This window comes from Nematolebias whitei, chromosome 5, assembly GCF_014905685.2.
Source record: "Nematolebias whitei isolate Nwh7 chromosome 5, NemWhi1, whole genome shotgun sequence".
Lineage (NCBI taxonomy): Eukaryota > Metazoa > Chordata > Actinopteri > Cyprinodontiformes > Rivulidae > Nematolebias > Nematolebias whitei.
Window position 1 is genome coordinate 35,602,734 of NC_056502.1, and position 21,755 is coordinate 35,624,488.

At 40.0% G+C, this 21,755-nt stretch overlaps 1 protein-coding gene across 1 annotated transcript in view; it reads left to right on the forward strand.

Annotated features, from left to right (window-relative positions):
* The window catches only part of LOC119410220 (NIPA-like protein 2), a 59,032-nt gene that overhangs the window by 33,469 nt on the left and 3,808 nt on the right, over nucleotides 1-21,755 (forward strand). The window contains exons 4-8 of the mRNA XM_037677133.1: nucleotides 9,078-9,137; nucleotides 15,756-15,877; nucleotides 19,986-20,082; nucleotides 20,358-20,493; nucleotides 20,688-20,776. Coding sequence (XP_037533061.1) covers nucleotides 9,078-9,137; nucleotides 15,756-15,877; nucleotides 19,986-20,082; nucleotides 20,358-20,493; nucleotides 20,688-20,776 — 504 coding nt within the window. The remainder of the gene's footprint in view (nucleotides 1-9,077; nucleotides 9,138-15,755; nucleotides 15,878-19,985; nucleotides 20,083-20,357; nucleotides 20,494-20,687; nucleotides 20,777-21,755) is intronic.

The window sequence follows — 21,755 nt, forward strand, 5'->3', positions numbered from 1 at the left end:
CACTCCAGATTTCTTCATGCAATACACACAAAACTGCACAGAGCAGTAATTTAATAATTTACATCAATTATAAAGTTGGAACCACTTTGTGGGGTGAATTGTTTTTATTATTTTTAGGTCCCTTGTGGACCAGCCACGGCTGCTGATTCTGTCAGTCAATATTAATACTAAAACCCACTGAATGAATTATTATTTTTACTACCCACCTTGTGAATGAAAGATGAAGTCAGAGCTTCAGTGCAAACCCTCTAAATACAGGTTAAATATTGAACAGCTTTTCCTTTTACCTCCTGCTGCCCATCACTCACTGCGCTCAAGGTGGTGGTGAGTCAGTGATATTAATGACAGCTATTAACCCGCTGCGCTGAATCATTTTCCCATGACTGCATCTCGCAAGTGAATGAATGGTTTGAATAAAACACTAAGCATAACCACACGTCCTGTTAAGAAGGCTGAACCTCTTGTTCATTGTAGTTTTGTGCTTTTTGTGCTTCGTTGAGCAGCTGCTTGAAAAATGCTTTTGCTGCAACGAACGAGTTCTGTGGATTGTTGTGAAGCTGCAACAACCTCTTAATGCGTACTGTTTATAAAACCTTCCTTACTACAGGCTTTAACACGGTTTTTATCCAATTTAGCATCTCACAAATTATTTAAAACCTGCTTATGGTTGGAGACAAGCAGAATGTGATATTGGTATGCAGCTGAAGTGTTTTAAATAATCATCTAAAGCAACGAACACACCAGAGATACAGAGGTGGGAGGAAGAGGAAGGAGATAAAGATGTCTGCAGCCGTGACACGCTCTGTGAGTGAGGCTGAGGGGAGTGTGTGCCTCCTGACGCTGCTCCACCTCTCACCTCTCACTGACACGTAGAGAAACAAACCCCATCATGCCCACAGGGTTTGTGCATAGCTGTAGTGACGTGTAGAAACACCTTGGACTAAAAGATTTATGTCGATCAGAGATGCTCTTTGGGCTAACACTCACACAGCCCCCCTGCTGTGCTGTTGTCCCTGTTTTTCGAGTGCTTTGTGACAGCACAGAGGGAGGACACAGACTCTGGGATGCCTTCAGTGAGTAAACATGGGGAAATGGAAGCAGGTGAAGTGAGAGGAATAAAATAAAGTTAAATGAGTTGAATAAAACACATGGAGGCTGTATGTGAGAGAATGGAAATGCAGATTTTTGAGTGGAAGAGGATGAAGAGGGCTGCTGATGCTGCTGTCGTCTCCCTGGCCACGCATGCCACACTGGCACTCTGCCGCTCCATGGAGAGTAATTATTGCTGTCCTGTCTGCAGAGCTGTCTCTATTAGGAATGACAGCATCATCCAAATACTGTAGTATGGAGCAGAGTCGATCCGCTTCCTCAGATATCATCATAAAGGAAAAGGAAGTCTGACACGGTGGAGCAGAACCCACTGCAGGAGCATCAGTCACTAACAGACTGGTGTTCAAGAGCTGTTATATTTTTAGTCAGTCACACTTAAAGCTTCAATTAAATCTACATGTAAAACAATGAATGCTTCACAGAAATGTTATATTTTGGAATGTTTTGGTCATACAGTAAAGTGATATATATATATTTTTTTAATAATATTCTGTGTAAAAGTTATGACCAGTTAATATATTTTCTGCCATAGAAAACTCTTTGAACGTCCTCAATTTGAGAAACGTTTTATTTCCAACAGAATTGATGATCTTATTGTGATTCTGAGCACATCTTGCTGCTGAATGACTCCATTCTCTAAAATTTTACCCTGGCTCATGAGCGCACTTTTATAAATTGTTACACCATCAATCTCAGGTCTCTCTTGCAATTGAGTCCCCGAAGCTCAGTGGGATTAACCTGTATAAATAAAGGTTGAATGAATGAATGAAAGATTTTCCAATAAAATGTTAGTTACAGGCACAAATAGCAGTAGCAACAACACCATTGATGCAGCCTCGAGATGCCAGCTGCAATTTCATATTTCTGTCAAAACGAACGTAATGCAACATCGGCAGTTTTAAAAATTTACATTTTAGAGTTTGCTTGTACCACTATGAAACCTTGAAGAGTGGAGTTGTTTTAAAATAACATCTGGTCATCTCTGACCATATTGACAAAAAGCAAAATTCAATATCCCAGAAAATTACACCACTGAAATATATCAATTCAATAAAGTGATAAAAACCTTTTTGGCCTCAGATTATTTGGTGTAATAATCTAGTTTATTGCGCTGCCTTCTTCAAGGTGATGGTATTGATCATCTGTCTTGTCTGTTCATAAAAGTAACACAGTAAATGAAGGTTGAGCAACTTACATCTTCAGTCTGAACACAACCATGAAATCTGTCTTTGTTGATGTGTTTGTCACGCTTGTGGTCATACGTTGGATTAGAAGTGGGACTATGACCATAGTTTTTAAAAGGTTGTCCAAACAAAAATGCAAGGGTGGGGTCTGAAAACATTTTACTTAGTTTCCAAAAGTACCGTTGTGTGTCCTCCTAAAACACCATTTGTCAAGGATTCAAGGTTTTTATTGTCATTTGCATCACATGTGGTGCATGAGGTAGAATTAAATTGTGTTTACAAGGTCTCAGTTACATCCAACAACAGCAAAAATCCATCCATCCATTATCTTTACCCGTTTATTCCATTTTGGGTCACGTAAATAAGGATCTAAGATATACTGTATACGCTAAACACTAATAGTGCAAAACAATACACCAAACAGCAGCAGCACGATTCTCATAGGTTCTGTTCAGCTATAATTTACACGCTTAATGCGAGCACTAACATAAACTAAACTAACATAATCTAGGATTTATTCAAAGCATGCAACAAAAATACAGAGACAAGGCGCCAAAAGTGAAAAAGAACTAAATCTACAGCAGCATGGTCCAATTGTCAGAGTGGTTCTGATGACAGTGAGGTTATCTTAGCAACATGGTCCAGTTAGCAGCACGGTACCGTTAGCAGTGAGGTTCGGTTAGCAGCGTGGTCTTGTTAGCAGTGTGGTCTTGTTAGCAGCGTGGTCTTGTTAGCAGGTCCCTTCAGCAACTTGATGATAATAAGGACCACAGCAGCTGCCTCCAAGACTGCCCTCCAGAACCGGATCTGGAAGACAGAGAACATCCAAGGTTCCCCCGCGGAACCAAGCGGGTCCGTAGAGTTCGGTCCATGCAGGCAGCCGGAGGATCTTTTTAGCAACGTTAGCAGGTCTTGTCTGTGCGGATGGAAGGCTGAAACATTAAAAGAAAACAACGCGTGCATATTTACAAAATGGCCTTCCTGTGTGTACAGGGTGTTAAACTCTGTTTTTCCAAACTGAAGTTGCTGAAAAAAGTTTTTACAACTATTAATTGTCCATCATTTTTACACAAAGCCCTTCTTCAAAATAGTTGAAATACCCCTGTAAGCTCAGAATCTGATGTAAAAGTGCATTTGAAATTCCTGTTTCACAGGATTTGTGTGTTGCTCAGAGGTTTCTGAGAAACATCCTGATGTTTCCGCAGAACAAGAGTGTGTCCACGAAGCAAATGCAGCTTCTACATTTTAGCTCCTGTTGGACATGACAGTCAGACTTTAGCCACTCTTAAATGAAATGAAAGCCTCGTGTTGTGTATTTTCCCGCCGGGAGGCTCCCCATTACTACACATCTCAAAGAGCATGCACCGATCTGATGCACACGCAGGAGTAGAGGCGCAGCTGCATCCCCCTGAGGTTCCCCTCGCCACATCTCTCATTTTATCAAGCTGTGTGAATCTCACGTTGCCGTGAGTTGCTATGGCAACTTGTTGGATCCAGCTGGTCCCAGAGGTAAAAATAACAATCCTAAATGTGTGTATGTACTTACTCTCTGTATGAAATATTAACCAACTTACTATTTCATCATAAAGTGCAGGAGAGTGTTTGTAAACTCTGCCATGCTTCATTCCTTCAGAGGAACTTTGTCAAACTGACCCTTTAGTTCTTACAGACACTAAATATTCACGACTGGAAGGTTTACAAGGCATCACCATCTATAAATTAGTTGTTTTGTTTGGTTAAAGTCGTTTAAAGCTTGAGTTTCTTGTCGCCTTGAACCTACAAACTGATGACGGTATTTGCAAATACAAGCACAAGTACTGTGTTTAATCTCCGTGTTAAGAAGCCGTCTGTTGTACCACATCAACACGGTAATCCTGCCTGAGCGGCGCTTGTCTGACTGACGTGCTGCGCTCTGCAGCTAATCTCACGATGGCTGTAGAGCATGAAAACCAACCTCCCATCTGCCTATTTTTCACAGTTCTCGAGCAATTTTTCATTTCAGTTAGTCCGTTTCTGGTCACGTGCCGTCACCTGCTCTGTCCTGGAATGATTTTGTCCGTTTGTCTGCAAAATGTCGTGGTCATGAAAAAGTGAACACATTTTAATACAATTAGGAAGTAATCACTGATTGTACAGCTTCAACTATTTTTTTCTTCTTATTCAGCCCAATTCAAGATGGCTGCTACAGCTAATCTGTAAATGGTAAACGGACTGTACTTATATCTCACCTTTCTATCTTATCAAGATACTCAAAGCTCTTTACAACACAATCAGTTTTAGCAACTCTGTCTGCATGTTTGATGTCATGATGTAATCTTTGATGTAATCTTTCCATTTTCTTAATAAAGTCCTTGGGTTCTTTGAAGAAATGCAAATCAGCTCCAGTTATCATGCCAGACTGTTAAACTGAGACCACTGTGTGATGAGAAATGACAGACTGGTAGCCTTTTTGGTCAAACCTTAAAAACAATGTTTTGAGCACTCGTGATCCTGCAACATGTTGCACACTTCGTGAATGACTCTCAGCTACTACCACAACAAATTTTAGCTCAATATTTGTAAAGCTGACTTGAGTTATAGCCATTAATGTATTTGCTAAGTTTGCTTAGCTGTGGCAGACATCTTGAATCACAATGACTCCAAACTTAATCAGGTGTGGATGTTCATCTGTGAGAGATTTCATTGAAACTCTCAGAGTGGTTTGTAAGAGATTTTTGCTGACCGTTTCAGCAGAGTTGACACCAAGTCAACGGCAAAGATCTTACACCATTTGTATTTGTTGTTGATGATTCTTAATTACTACCACAACAAATCTGAGCACAACACCTGTCAAATTGACTGACCTTGTACTTGGTGGCAGGGGCGGTTCTAGAATGTGACCTTTAGGGGAGCTTAGCCCCCAGCGTTGACATTGTCTCTTGGCTTGAACAACACAGTGGTTATTGGTGTCAGAAGCATTAGTAAGTGGGGTGGGCACATTGGTGGTGGTGGTTGTTAGTGGGTCTGGGGGTCCTTCCCCCAGAAAATTTTGAATAAAGTAGATGCCATTTCCTACTTTCTGGTGTATTTTAATGTTTTTTTTAAACATCTACGTTTACCTCCATAAGTAAACGCTTGATTCAATAACTATTTTAGAGAGCGTGGAACAACAAGAAGTAGCACTAAGCTAGCAACATGCAATACAGGCGCGCTAGCTAAGATGCTACAGACGTAGCACTCAGCTTTTCACTACACAACCTAATAAACGCTTCGTACAAAATCAGTTTAGTGTTAACTGATCATAGCAAACAAAGATTAAACTTATGCACCCAGAAGTTACAACATATATCTACATATAAAACACACAAAACAAAACACAACTATTTTTAAGCATTAACCTTTAATTTAACCATTAAGCATACAATGTAATTATGACAGAAAACGGAGGATTTACCTCCAGTTACCTTCGTACAGTTGAACATGTGGTACTTCCTGTTTATCACTGTTGTATTCAGCTGCTCATGAGGTCGGCCACAGGGCTTGATCATCTTTTACATTTTTCCAGACTCAGGTTAGGTTTTGGAAATTGAATATCTGTTCCACTCTCGAAATGGTAATGAAGAGACCAGAACGTTCTGTGACTGGTGACGCGATTGTTTTTTTGGGGGGTAACAGAGCGCTACGTTGATTTTGCCATTGTTTGTTGTTGTGTTTGTAGCACTACATTACTAATGTCAGGTCGAAGCCGGCCCTTGGCAACAATCTCCGCTCCCGACCGTTAAGGCTCCCACAGGCTTGGGCGGACTTCAGTCCGTGGAGGTCCGCACGTATCGGATTAGACTCGAAGTGGACACCTGCAGGGCATGTCCGTGCAAAGATCCATTTTTACAACCGCGTATGCATACTCTGTGTTGCACAATAAACTGCCCGGCGACGGACTGTTTTGTATGTGACACCAATGTATTAAATTCCCCTTCTTCATCCATGGCCATGTTTAATGGCCTTTAATGGCCTTTCCTTTTTTTTTTCCAAGAGGCAAGCAATCTCTTCCTCCTCATTCGTTGACGCCATGACTGAAATTGTGAGAAATTAAGGAATTTGTCGTGAGAGAATTAAAATCAGGTCCAGCATGCCTGCAGGAGGGTCTGGAGATTTCCTGGTGGGCTGCTGTTTTTTTTTAAAATTTTTTTAGAACTTTTTATTAACAACATATAAACACAGAACACTGCTGCCACTGGGGCTGCCAGCTCTCGTTTTTTTTTTTTTTTTTTTTTTTTTTGCGACCTGTCAATCAATCCGGTAGGCGTGAATGTTCACTCAAGGTATTGTGGATTTTGGAGCAACATTTAAAAAAGTTTAGTGACGGGACAGTAGTAAATTAGTGCTTAAATGCTGTTGCTGAGACATTTGATGGAAAACAAAAAGATGAGATGTGTGAAAAAAATCAGACAAATTGCGATGTCAGCTTCAACAGCAAGAAGAAAATCAGAAATATTAGCAGATGATGTTCTGGCACAGCTGGATGCAGCTGTTCAGAGTGCACCATGCATCCCTTTGGCCATTGATGAGGCTACAGATGTTACTCAGCTCAGCTTCCTACATGAGAACAACTCTGACTCCAACCAAGATTTAAATTACTGGCAGGACAATCCCATGTTCATTTCTCTCATTAATAAAAGTAAAATAAATAATCAAAAAATACAAGGTGTTGTTAAATGTTCTGTTTTCAGATTTTTCTAAAAGAGCCATTTTTCTTTATTGTTTTCTGAAGATGCTGATGTGTTTTACTTGAAAACTTAATTTTTATAGGTTGGTGCCTCAAAGGAAAAGAAAAAGAGAAAAATGCTCTGTTTACACTTTTTTATACTAAAAGATCCACTTTTTTTTAATTGTTTTCTGTTTCTAAAGATGTTAACTTTTTACTTCAAGTGTAAGCCTTCAATTCGTGGACCTCTTCAATTTAAGAGAAAAAGTCTTATTGGGCTCTGTTTGCACATTTAAGATATATTTTATTCTGAGCTTTCAGTTTTAATCTGAAATAAAAGCCCTAAATTTATTTGTCTGGGACTACTTTTAAATATGGTAAAGGAGCTAGTTGTTTAAAGTGCAGTTTGTTGACAGTGAAAATGTGAATACGGGTAGGCCAGACCATAAAAGTCAAACGTTGGACTTTCGTTCGGACCTTTTACTAGGAGGAAAATTTAGTAACTGGACCTCAGTGAGTTTTAATTGAATACCCCCGCTTTAGTGTAACTTGCGGGTCAGGGCGCAGAAGGCAGGGCGCTTGGTTCTGTTGACAGGGCGGGGCACCCTCCATGAGCAATGGTAAGGGAAACACTGTCATGGGATGTTCGGGGTTTAGGATGTTTATTTTTTAGCACCATCCCTTATATGTAATTCTCCACAGCTTTGTCTGTCTCCTGTGGAATGTTCCTTGGTCTTCATGATACCTCTTGCTGCTGGGAGATAGTTTTTAACATGTAGTGGTGTTGAACTAGTGTTATTCTTGGGGCTATTGGATCAGGTGTATATAGAATAACATTATTTAAGCACCAACCAAAACCAAACAACTACAAAAATACACAAAAAATGTTAAATTATGTCATAAATGATGACATGATTTAACCTTTTTTGTGATTTATCTATTTGTATGATTGCGTTTACAAACTACAAAAGTAATTAACTAGCAGATTTTGTCTTCTGTTTTTTGTCTTGCATTTGATGGGAACACAATTTCATTTAACTTTGTTTTATTATGAATTAATTACCCAAACAGATTGTAGGTTTTCAAAATGTTTATACATTTTTAAGCTTCAGGGAAAATGAGTGAAATATTAATGCAAAAAGCTGTACAGTTTGTTATAAACTGAAACGTTTGTCTGTTTTTATCGTAATGCTGAAAACGTTTGGGTTTGTGAGAAAATATGTACAGTTTTTATAGAACGCTGACAAGCTCAACAATAGAAGAAGCAAAAACACAAATAATGATTGTACTGGAAGATAACCTTAGTATGAGTTGGAGTTGAAACTTATAACAAAAAGATGATTGGGTTGATTCAACAATAATGTAGGATCAGCTGTGTCTAGAATGGCATTGGCTGCAGATCAGAAATATGTTTTTAGTCGGATTTTGTTGTCTGCGTGCAAAAATGTGACGTCCCTTTTCACAGAACAGGTCCCAGTTTAACTCCTGATGCTCAGGGCTGTGAACGTGATTTACGCTCACCTTAATCACCGCTGCTGTCCGTTGGACTTGTTTGTTTTCTGTCCCAGTTTGTCCGTCTGTGTCCATCTGCCTGTTTATCCGCATGTCTGCAGATGCGTCTGTGTGTCTGCATGCATTTCTGTCTGTTCTACTATTCGTCTTTGTGACAGCTGAGCACCACGAGTGCATCCGTCAGCCTCGCTTTGGTGCCAGGAAACATTAACAAGACTAATCTGCTGCTTTGCTCGTGTACAACTAATTGCTTTCCACCAGCTCAGTTTTTGACAGTGATGTTTCTGAAGGCGTTCATGAAAAATGCTGCACGGGGTATAGTTTCTTGGTATATTCGGACGCCAGTTGTATGAAGTTCTAATGAGTTCCGTCCATCTGTCATCAGATTTGATCCTGCTGATCAATATCAACATGACCAACGTTATGTTTTATATCTTTTAATCTGCATAAATCTGTAATATATCTGGTAGAAATGACCAGAGTCAAACATTCATTGAGGTGATGTTGTGTTTTTAAAGTGATTTACGGTGTCGAAGTATGGCAGCGTGTTAATAATGAATCAAATTAAATATGTTTTGTCTTCTCAGCCTCCGCTGTCATATCTGTGGTTTTCCTGAAGGAGACGATTCGAGCCTCAGATGTTGTTGGTAAGTAAACATTTTGTTACTGCAGGCGAACACATGTATGCAGCGTGGATTTTATCCATTTTTTGCACCCCTAAATTTTAACTCAGCACCCCTGAATAATAAAGAAAACATCATTAGGATTTTGTAAAGAAACTCAGTTCTCAAACCTCAGATTCACCAAAATATTTAATAAATTTTAAATAAATCTGGAATAAATGATGACACCCTTAAAACGGGCCAGTAAAATCTAGGATTTTTTTGCATGAGTCAGATCTCAACGCCACCTGTCAATCAATTCAGCAGGGTTGTCAGCAAACTGACCAATCAGAGATCTCAATTTGTCCCGAATTGAAACGCCCCTTACCTGCTGGAGCTCCACCCCCTTTTCCTCTGACATATTAGTCATATTTTGTATTATGAACACTTTGCAGTCAGAGGGATTTTGTGAACAATCATCAGAAAACGGTTAAACGTTGTCAGTGGAGAACATGTAATTAAGACACATATTACTCTGAGAGTTTAGAGGGTGGAATACAGTTTATTACATTTAAAAAAAAAAAACAAAGTTTAGGAAAATTTAAAAGATGGATAAAGCCCTGAGGCCGACCTCATGAGCAGCTGAATATGACAGTAATAAACAGGAAGTACCACATGTTCATCTGTACAAGGGTAACTGCAAATAAATCCTCCATTTTCTGTCATAATTACATTGTATATGCTTAATGGTTAAATTAAAGGTTAATGTTTAAAGATAGTTGTGCTTGTTTTGTGTGTTTTATATGTAGATATAATATATGTATATATAGATATGTTATAACTTCTGGTTGTATAAGTTTAGTCTTTGTTTGTGATCTAAACTGATTTTGAACGAAGTGTTTATTAGGTTGTGTAATGTAAAGCAGAGCGCTACATCTGTAGCATCTTAACTAGCACATCTGTATAGCGCGCTGCTAGCATAGCGCTACTTCTTGTTGTGCCGAGCTCTAAAATAGTTATTGAATCAAGTGTTTACGTATATAGGTAAACGTAGATGTTTAAAACCCGTTAAAATACACCAGAATGCAGGAAATGACATCTACTTTATTCAAAAATTTCTGGGGGAGGACCCCCAGACCCCCCCACTAGTGTTTCCCCCTACTTTACAAATGCTTCTAACACCAATAACCGCCGCATTGTTCAAGTCAAGAACCAGTGTCAGCACTGGGGGCTAAGCACCCCTAAAGGGCAGAATTGCCTTGCATTACTGTTTCAAAAAGATTAACAGAGGAAGCGTGATCAAAACAATGATTAACGTTGGAATTCAACTCAGTCTGGTTGCTGAGAGAGAAGACATTTTACATTGGAAAGAAAAGGTGAGCCGATTTTAGATAATGTTGTTAAATGCATCAGTCGTTTGTTGAGCCTTCTGGGAAATGGCCTGACTGTCATGGCCGTCGCAGCTGCTGGACCATACATTCATATCAGTACCAAACAGCTCTGTGTGCTCTTTGGTTCCCAAATTAAACAGATGCCATTTTCACCTTTTTTGTTTTGTCCCTGGAACCAATGAACCACTTTATGAGTCACACTTTGGAAACATTTTAATGTAAAGACAGAAGTCTTTTGAGTTTGTTTATAATTTGTGTCTGTTTCTTTATAATTCCTTGTGCACAAAGGATTGAGTCTAGTAAAAATACAACAAGGACTCCCAAAGGAATGCATATCACCTGCTGCCTTTCAAGCCCATTATAGACTAAGGCTACATTTGCACTGCAGGCAAAAGAGATCCAAATCTGATGTCTGAATCTGACAAATCCATTTATGCAACTCCATACTTTACATTTGTATTTATTTGTTGACTCTTATTTCACCAGGCAAATCCTTGTTTGCATGGGAGGCCTAGTTCTGAAAGTAGCCTACATGCATGTTTTTGCACCACGGAAACTCGACGAGAACAAGCAAACTCCACACAGAAAGAGCCCAAGTCCAAACCAGGAATTGAACCCAGGACCTTCTTGCTGTGAGGCAACAGTGCTAACCACTGAGCTGTTCTGCTTCACAGTCATATGTGACACTAAACTAGATACTTCTGATCTATATTTACTTCCATGAACAGCGCGCTGCCTGTGACATCACATCATCTGCGCATGCATGTCACATCAGTGCCATACACAGTTCAAGCTGGAGCCTGATGACGGTTGCATTTAAAGTATAATGTGAACAACCATGTAGCCTAATGTGAATTAATGTATCCCAAAACCATCTAATGATGTGCAACAAAGGAGTCATAGCTGTTTTGGTCAAACCTAAAAAAGAATGTGTAAAAAATCTCATGATATAGTGCAGATTATGTGTCATGAATGATCCAGCTACATCAAATCTCAGCTCTATGTTTGTAAATGGTAAATGGACTGTACTCATATAACACCTTTCTATCATATCAAGACACTCAAAGCTCTTTACAACACAATCTGTGCCCTCATGTATCCATTCATACAACACTACTAGATCTATACAAACAATAATCTGAGCTTTATCACATTCATACACTGATGGGACACACATCAGAGGCAATGAGGGGTTCAGTGTCTTGCCCAGGGACACTTCAGCATGTGACTGCTGGTGGAATTGAACCCCCAACTCTCCCATTGGAGGACGACTGCTCCAACCACTCATCCATAGCTGCCCATATTTGTAAAACTGAATAACATTTTTTGTTTTGGCTAACGTTGATTATCTGTGGCGTTCATCTTAAATTATAGTTGTCAAAGTAGATCCAGTGATTGCACAAACTCCAACAGTTAATGCTAGATTTTAAAGATAAGATTTTGTGCAATATGTCATGCACCAAGTATACGTTGTTGTGACTAACACTCAGCTACCACCTCAAACCATTTATTGGACAGTACCTGTAAAACTGACTGATTGGAAGTTATTGTTGTGTTGTTTTAGGCCCGTTGGCTGTGAGTTTCTCTGTTTGCACACAGCAGTTGTTCATGTTTATAACATCATTTTAAACACAGAGCCAACTTAAGAGTAAAAATGTATTTTATATGCACATAGAGATGTAAGTTGGAATGCATCTTCTGAATAATGGCTGTAATAGGAAAGTTACAGCCATTCAATTATTTAGCTATACATTAAACTCTATTAAAAACATCACCATCAAAAGTACTGTGCATATTTAAATGAAATATCATGTTAATACTGGCAATACATTGCACTTTTCTTTAGTAATCCTCAGTTTAATTCTTGTTTTTATTGCAATTCATTTCTTCAACTTTGTTACAAGCTTAGTGTGTCATAGAGTTGCATTCGGGCCTAATAAATCTGGCCCAGACTGAACCCGTAGTTGTTTTTTTCAAGCCCTACCCGGACCCAATGGATTACCGGTAATTAGAGGGACGAACCAAAAAAAATTTTGACTTTTTTTATTAAGCTTTTACTGCTTTTGTAAGCAAATCAGTCTGACATGATAGTTTTAAAAACGTAATGAAAGGAAGATATAAGATTTATGTTTATTAACAAGTCACCAAATGGACATTAACATACAAAACAAATAGCCTAAAAAAACTACTCTAAAGATAGACTATTACACAGATGAACAAAAATATTTTTAGAGCAAAATTATTTGGAAAAATATAGAACCAGGTTATTTTAATTGAATGTACTGCTCATTTCGGCTTTTGTAGAGTCTGCTGCTTCACCGCAGATGACAGCAGGTGCGGAGACGTGCGCGGCCGGTGATCAGTTGATCCATCCATCCATCCATTATCTTTACCTGCTTTTTCATTTTCGGGTAGCGGGGGTCACTGGTGCCCATGTCAATCACTGTGCAAAAGGAGGGGTACACCCTGGACAGGTCACAAGTCCATTTCAACCGGTGAGTCAGTGGACGCGCACGGCCGTTGACAGGTGTGTCCATGTGAGCTTAATGAGACTTTATTTTTACCTCTTTAAACCGGTCGGTTGGACCTGCCTCCTCCTCAGCAAGTAGATTAACACAATTTTATATTGTTCATTCTTATTTAGTTTCCTTTGTGCTGTATGATTCGTAAAACCGCAGAAGCCTGAGCCCACGTGCGCAATTATTGCGCATTGCGCCAGCGAGCTCTTCCACAGTCTGATTAACTGCTGCACTCTTCTTTCTTTTTTCATCCTCTCATTTTATTTGTGCTGTATGAGTTGTAAAACCGCATCAAAGCTCGAGACCGGCCCGCACATTAATCACATTATAATGGCCAGGACCGGCCCTAATCCGGGTTGGTCCAGGCCGGGTTTCGGGTTCGGGTTAGAAATGACAGCTCTAGTGTGTCGGGAGCAAAAGATCACTCCTCATTCAGGGTGTTTCATAGTTATTTTTCATTCATTCAACATTTATTTATACAGGTTAATCCCATTGAGCCTCGGGGACTCATTTACAAGAGAGACCTGATTTCAACAAAGAATGACGACAACAATGAACAACAAAGACAACAATAGACAATCGTAAAGGATGCGTACAAATAGAGTTTTTTTTTTAAACAAGTGAAAATAAAATGGTGTTCAAAAGAAAATGTAACAAAAAACAGCTAGATTGTAGGGTGATGTAGAACACTAAAGACAAGAACATGTCTGCATTGGTTTTTTCCAGTAACTTAACAGATGTTTGAAGCCACTTAGAGAGGTCAAAGTCAAGAGCTTCAGATCTTTTTGTAAGATATTCCAAGAAACAGGAACGGAGTAAGAGAAGGCCCTTTTGCCTAGTTCAGTCCTCACTGAGGGAACACTGCAGGTAATAATGTCCTGAGAGTGCACGCTGTAGCTGCACTCATGCAGAAACATGTAGGAGGAGATGTATGAAGGCAGCAGACCAAGAAGTGATTTAAAGATGAAAATGTACCAGTGGGAGAGTCTGCATGAAGTTAATGATGACCTGTTAACCAGGAAATACAGGGTGCGTGTCATGGACCAAGGTTTTGGATTCAATATAAGCCAGACACAGGAGTGCAAAAATTAACAGTTTTTATTAATAAGGCTGCTGGTAGCTGCAGAGGGAGGCCTTTAATGCTATGGACAGTGGGTCAATGAAAGTTTGTGGTCCAAAGGGCAATCCAAAAGGGTGATTCGTGAGTCGAGGTCATAGACCGAAGAGGAGGTTGTTACCGTGGTCAGAGAGGCAGAACAGAACCACATGAGGAGCAGGCAAAAAATGGGATATCCAGAAGGCAGGCGTGAGGTCAATAATCCAGAGAACAAGGCTTGAGGTCTAGGCATGAAACTATGAGGGCTTGAAAATCAGGGACCATGGAAGGTGTAATAATCTCGCACTGGTGGAGAGGGAAAATGGATCTTATGAAGGGTGCAGAGCAGGTGAACCAGATGAGCTGAACAGGTGAGTGGAATCAGGGCTGATTGCTGTGATAAGCTGAGGGGGTGTGGTGAAGTGAGCAGGCAGAGGTGCAGGTTGACAGGAGATGAGAATAAACATGAACAGAAACTATGACCAGAATGGCAGAAAACATAGCATGTCATGAACGGGCAGGGAAGTGAGCAGATGGGGGCCAGCGGGGGCCGCTGATCATGACAGTGCAATGTTGGGTACGATAATCACAGCCAGTTATGAATCTTAGTGCACCATGATAGACGGCATCCAACATCTGCAGGGTTCTTCTAGGAGCGTTCATGTAAATAATGTCACTGTAATCAATGGAGGGAAGGAAAGTCACAGATACAAGGCGTTTCCTAGCATTCAGAGTTAGAAGGATCTGTTTCTAAAAAAGAAACCCAGTTTAACTTTCAGTTTCTTTACCAAGTTTTCGACATGAGGCTTAAAAGAGAGAATTGACCAACATACCCAAAAATTTGTAGGAATCAACAAACTCAATAGGGACACCATTTAAGGATAAAATCAAAGAAAGAACTGCTGGGACTGACTTTCTGTTTGAAAAAAGCATCCCTTTGGTTTTGTTGGTGTTTATGACAAGTTTAAGACAACAAATCTGACTGGATGATGTCAAAGGTGGATTGCAAAAGCTGGAAAACTGTAGCAGTTGTTTTAGCTCAACAATAAACAACTGTGTCATCAGCATAGAAATGTATGGATGCATCATGGATGCTCTGACCTACATTACCTTTGTAGATTGTGAAGAGGGTGGATCCTAAGACTGAGCCTTGTGTTACACCATTGTTGACTATTAAATAACTGGAGGAAGTACCATTATGTTGAACACACTGCCTCCGGTCTGAGAGATAGTTAGAGAACCAACCAATGGTGTGATCAGAGAAACCAATTTCTGAGAGTTTATGACACAAGATGTTATGATCCACAGTGTCAAAAGCTTTAGACAGGTCTAAGAAAAGTGCAGCACAATAATCCTTAGCATCCAGTGCTTCAACAATGTCTTTAAAAACCTTCAATCAAGTTAGAGTTAGAAATTAGTTATAGTTAGCAATCATGCCATCTGTTTGAGCTCCTGCATGAATTAGGGGTTCAAAATTATGTTAAGTGAGACCAAACTGGCCCCTTTCATTTTAAACTAGAGAGGAGGTCATTATATGACTTTATGGATGGTGACTAACAACGAGGCATTGTGGTGTTCTCTGAAGTCGTTCCACCAGTTAAATTAGCAAAAAAAATTATTTCATTATAATTTCTTGTCTCTCTGGTCTCCTTTGTAGGTGGCAGCCTGGCGATAACCGGAACGTACCTCCTGGTGACCTTTGCCCCCCACACGTCAACACACATCACAGCTCATCTGGTTCAGTACTACTTCATCAGCTGGCACTTCCTGCTTTACTTGGTGTGTAAAATCCTTTTATTACACACTACTACACACATATTTAGACACTGACAAAGGAAAAGTTATTTCTTTGTCTCTTTGTAATTAAAGCCATGGCATATTTTTTAATGAGTTGAATACAAAGCAGGTTTGTAGAGAAAAGGCTGATGGAATCTCCAACCTCGTTATCCCAAACTTCAGGACTTTTTGTTCAATATTTGTTTGTATTTTTATTGTTGCTTTGTTTGCGGCACTTAGCGTTTCATGAAGGAATGCATATCACACTTCGTATTTTTTTGGCCCATTGTCGCCATTTTGGTTAAACCTTATAAATGGTATGTACACTCAGAGTTTATGTTGAGGATGACTCTCAGCTACTACCACACCTAACTTTAGCTCAATATCTGACTGAGTTAAAACCCATTTTGCAAAGGCTAAAGTCAGTTATCTGTGATTCTTATCTTGAATTTGGCTGACTCCAAAATTTAATCAGTTGTAGATGCACATTAATTTGTTACATTTTTAGAGTTTCAATAAAACCTCTTAGAGTTTCAATAAAACCTCTTCAGTGGTTCTTCAGATATTTTGCTAACAGACACAAACACTGAGAGTTGACTGCAGTATTTAATGACAAAGCTGAAAAAACAGATCTAGCGTAACCAGTTAACCCTCGGAGTACAAGTTGTAGGTGACTCATCTACAACCACATCCAAACAAAACACAAACAAACAAGCACGCAAAAACAATATTGCCCTTTTACATTCGGCGGTGGGCGATAATGATGGATAATCTGCTCTTATGTTGTTTTACATTTCAGGTTTGGAAGTGTAGAAAACAGAATAATCGTTTTGTTGTCCTTGGCAGTATAAAAAAAAAAAAAAAAAGGCTGCCTCCACCTCATAGTCTGCAAATGCATTACCTCTCATCCATGTGCTCTCCAGGTCCAATTTCACCTCAGGCTGCTCTGGCATAAACATAGCTGTTACCATAGTAACCGATCCAAAACACAGAGCTAAGCTGAAATAAATAAATAAATAAATAAACAAATGTTTTCTTTCAAAACCTACTCATCACAAAAATGTTAATGTTGGCTTCGAGTGTAAATGCTTGACTTGGTTAAAACCTCCTGAGATGTTTCTGAAGGAGCCTGTGGGAGGTCAAACCCTGCTGGTTTCTAGTGATGCCAGCACCACAAATTATTTAAAACCTGCTGTATTTTTTGATTAATAGCAATCACTTATGGACGAATAATTGTTTGTGTAGTCTTTTTTTTAATTCAAATGTTTTAACAGATCTTGGAAAGAGCAGGGCTTCGAACAGAGAACACAGAACGACAGCTTCTCAAAGTGAATGTTTCCCAGGCAGCATCGTTATTCAGAGCACATTTCCTTCAGCCATTTTCCAAATGCCACTCCTGAATCTTATTTTCTCAACGAATGAAAACTCTGAGACAAAAAAAAAAAAACAACAGCTACTGGATGAAAAGAAAAAGAGAAATGGCCGGAAAGACAAGCGTTTATTGTTTTAAATGGAGCTGCTTCCTGTCGCTGCACTGATTGGTGAGGTGTAAGAGGAAACAGTGTTTAGCATTTCAGCCGGTGAAAATGTTAATTCTCATCACCCGGCAAAGGAGCGACCTCCAACAAGTGTGAGATTAACTGAGGCTGGTGATTAATCAGAGGAAATGAAACATCCATTGCTGTCTTCTCATCATTCGCAGAGGTCATCACACCATTCAGCTTTGAAGGCCTGTTTGGTGTTCTTCACAGTGTGTGCAGTGTGAACTGCTGTTAATGACCGAGGTCCTGGGTAATCCATTTCAACACGGAATAATTACATTTTGAAATAAGCCCTTTATTTAACGTACTTATTGCGACACCAGGATGATATTGAAAGATTTAAAGGTCAGCGCGCCCTTCTCCCCTCTCAGCTCTACTGTTGTGCTCTTTTAGTGCTCTCCAGCCGAGCTGCATGGTGTTTACTGAAAGTCCGTGAATGGCAGAATGTGATTAGATTCACAAGGACGGCCCCGGGATGTTCTCACTGAAGACAAGAATTTCATTTCACTTCATATTTTTTGGTCATTTGTTTCAATTCAAATGTGCCGTTTGCACGTTGCATGTTGTCAGGATTTTCGTTTCTGCCTTAAAAGAATCTGCATTATTCAGTTCAGTTTATACAGCACCAAGTCACAACAAAAGTTGTCTCAGGGAACAGAAACATTCACATACATAAAAAGCCAATTGGTAAAAGTTTTCTGTCTAAGGAAGCAGCAGATTGTATTGAATCTTTGTTGCAGCCTCCCATCCTGAGCAAGCACAAAGGAGACAGTGGAAAGGAAAAACTTCCTTTTAACAGGAAGAAACCTCCAGCAGAACCAGGCTCAGGACAAGAGGCCATCTGCTTCGACCCACTGGGTTTGAGAGGACAGGAAGGAGCAACAAACAAACAGGAACAGGAAAGTCTTAACCCCAGTCTTCAAACTGGACAATATGTCAGCCTCACGGACAGAAACTGGAAGCTGGTTCCACAAGAGAGGAGCCTGATAACTGAAAAATCTTCGGTGTTTAGCAAATGCATGGACCCGTTTTTCTGCATCACTTTTAGACAAGGTGTTTCTAATTTTAGTGATATTGCACAGGTGGAGAGGAAAGTGGTTTTGTTAACGTTTTTAATGTGGGGGATAAAATACATGTCCTGATCGAAGATAACACCAAGACTTTTAACTTTATAACTGGAGTCCAGATTAATGCCATCCAGAGCAAGCGAAAGACTGAAAAATGTATTCCTAAAATGCTCAGGTCTACAACCTCTGTCTTGTCTGAGTTTAAAAGCAGAACATTGAGGGCCATCCAGGTTTTTAAGTCTTTAAAACATGTTTGGAACTTAAGTAACTGATTGGATTCATTGGGTTTCATGGACAAATATAACTGTGTATCATCAGCATAACAGTGAAAATTTATCCCATGTTTAATAACTTTACCTAATGGAAGCATATATAAAAAGTATTGGTCTAAGCACTGAACCCTGGGGAACTCCCTGACTAACTTTGGTGTTTAAGGAAAATTCATTATTTACATTTACAAACTGGAATCTATCAAAAAAGTATGATTTAAACCATTTTGGCAGCACAACGGCTCAGTGGTTAGCACTGTTGCCTCACAGCAAGAAGGTCCTGTGTTCAATCCCTGGTTGGACCTGAGGTCTTTCTGTGTGGAGTTTGCATGTTCTTCTTGTGCTTGCGTGCGTTTTCTCTGGGTCCTCCGGTTTCCTCCCACAGACCAAAACAAACATACATGTTAGAGTGCATTCACACCAGCCCTGTTTAGTCCGCTTTAATCGAACTCTAACTCGTTTTCCTAGAAAGTCCGGTTCGTTTAGGGAGGTGTGAACGCGCCATTGAACTTTGTCACGGAACAAAAAGGTGAACTCTGGCCCAGGCTAAAACCTAGGTCTCGGTCCGGTAGAAGCGAACTCCAGCGCGGTTCGAGTACAGTGTGAATGTAAACAGACCGAGCCCCGCTCCGCAGGACAAACAAACACGCATTGCTCTTACCTTATATGGAGCCGTCAGCTGACTTGTGTGAAAAACAATATTCTCCGTGGTCTTCTGTCTCATCTTCTGCTCATGCTGAGACCATTTTTGAAAAATGACAAAATATCACTCCTAAAACTGCTAAAACTTGATGCCACTTCGTTTTTATTTTTATTTACAGAAGAAGAAGACGTGTCTTCAGAGGTTTTTGTGTCGTTTCTTTCAGTAGTTCTTGTTGCAGCGCCCCCACAGGCGAGCGGGGGAACAGGTTGGTTCAGCAGGTTGACTCGACTGCACAGTGCAGTGTGAATGCAAACGCACCAGCTCAAACGTAAACAAAATGTTATGAATATTGGTCCCGAACTGAACCGAGTCTACCGGACTATCTAGTGTGAAAACGACCTTAGTCTGCCTTCAGGCCCAGGCCTCCCTTGCAAAATAACTCTGTGATCTCAATGGGATTTACCTGGTTAAATAAAGGTTAATAAATAATAAATAAATTTTAGAGCCATTCCTGTCATCCCAATCATATTGTACTGTATACATTATTGACCTGTATAACACTCCTCTTCTCTCTTCCCCTACTCTGAACAGTTTGTAGAGGTCGTCCTGTTTTGCATCCTGCTCTATCTGTACAAGAGGAGGAACATGAAGCACATTGTCATTGTGATGCTGCTGGTGGCCCTGCTCGGTACGAACAAGTGCAAGTTGTCTAAATGAGGGCAGAGGTTTGGGTTGAGCTATTTTCAGTGATCAGAGGTTGCCTTGTTGCCAGGTTACCAAAAATGGACCTCTGCTATTATTATTAAGAGATGAGCAGAAAACACTTGAAGGGAAAACACAGTAACAAACTTAAACACCTCCACAACTTTTTCCAAGAACAGATGGGGAATTTATTATTATTATTATTTATTCGTAGAGGTGGTGCGAATTGTGAAGTGATCCGTTGCCTCTGTGCCGTGTCAGCATCTCTTACAGTCATCTCGGTCAAAGCCGTGTCAGGGATGATCACAGAGTCGATAAAAGGCCAGCTGCAGCTCATCTACCCCATCTTCTACGTCATGCTCGTCGTCATGGTGGCCTCCTGCGCATTCCAGATCAAGTTAGTCAAGGTTTTCTCTCTCAGCCTTTGTCTACTTTTATTCAGTGGCTTATTTTCACGATCAGACTCATTCACTACGGACGAAACAAGTGTTTGAACATGACGCTCTATCTGCAGAACAAGCTCCAAAACAGATTCATCTGTCACAACTTCATATTCCTGCCATTTAGAAATATGTTTTCTGTTCCATGCAGATTTCTCAATCAGGCAATGAAAATGTTTGATGCCACAGAGGTGGTTCCCATTAACTTTGTGTTCTTCACTGCAAGTGCCATCGTTGCAGGTACGATAAGCTTCTACTTCCCAACTGTTTCATATATCCTTTAACCATACCGGATGACACTGCCTACCTGCTTGTTTTGAGTCAAAGTCATGAAACCTACATTGTCCTGATTTCACGTACAGTGGTTTGCAAATTATGCACTCCCCTTGACCTTCACTTACAACTAGAAATTTAAAATGATCGTTGGGGGAATGTGTTGTATATTTGCATTTACACAGCAGGTTGTAAAATGTTTTATTGTGAAACAAACAAAATAAATAAAATTGAATATAAACCAGAAAACCTGAGCATGTTTAACATTTACCTCCCTAATCAGTACTTTGACGAATCATGCAGCATCAAGTCTTTCCATGCATGTCTCCATGAGCCTGGCACATCTAGCCACACATAAAAAAGCCCTTTCTGCTGCAGCTCCTTCAGGTTGGTGCTACTTGTGTCCAAAAAGCTTTAACTTAACCAGAGATTCTCAGATTGGATTGAGGTCTAGGCCTTAACTGGACCATTCTAGGACCTTTAACTGGTTCTCCTAAAACCACCGAAGTGTTGCTTCAGTGGTGTGTTTAGGCTTATTGTCCTGCTGGAATGTCAACCTTCATCCTGGTCTCAAACCTCTGGAAGACTTCAACAGTCTTTATATAGTCTCCCTGTACTTTTTAAAATCTTTTTTCTTAAACTTTGACCAGTTTCCCAGTCTCTTCAGATAATAAACATTCCCACAGCATGATGCTGCCTCCACCGTGCTCCACTGTGGGGATGGTGTTTTCCTAATGATAATGTGTTAGGTTATTCCACACATGGTGTTGTTCTTTCTGGATGGATGGATGGATGGATGGATGGATGGATGGATGGATAGATAGATAGATAGATAGATGGATGGATGGATGGATGGATAGATGGATAGATGGATAGATGGATAGATGGATAGATGGATGGATAGATAGATAGATAGATAGATAGATAGATAGATAGATAGATAGAT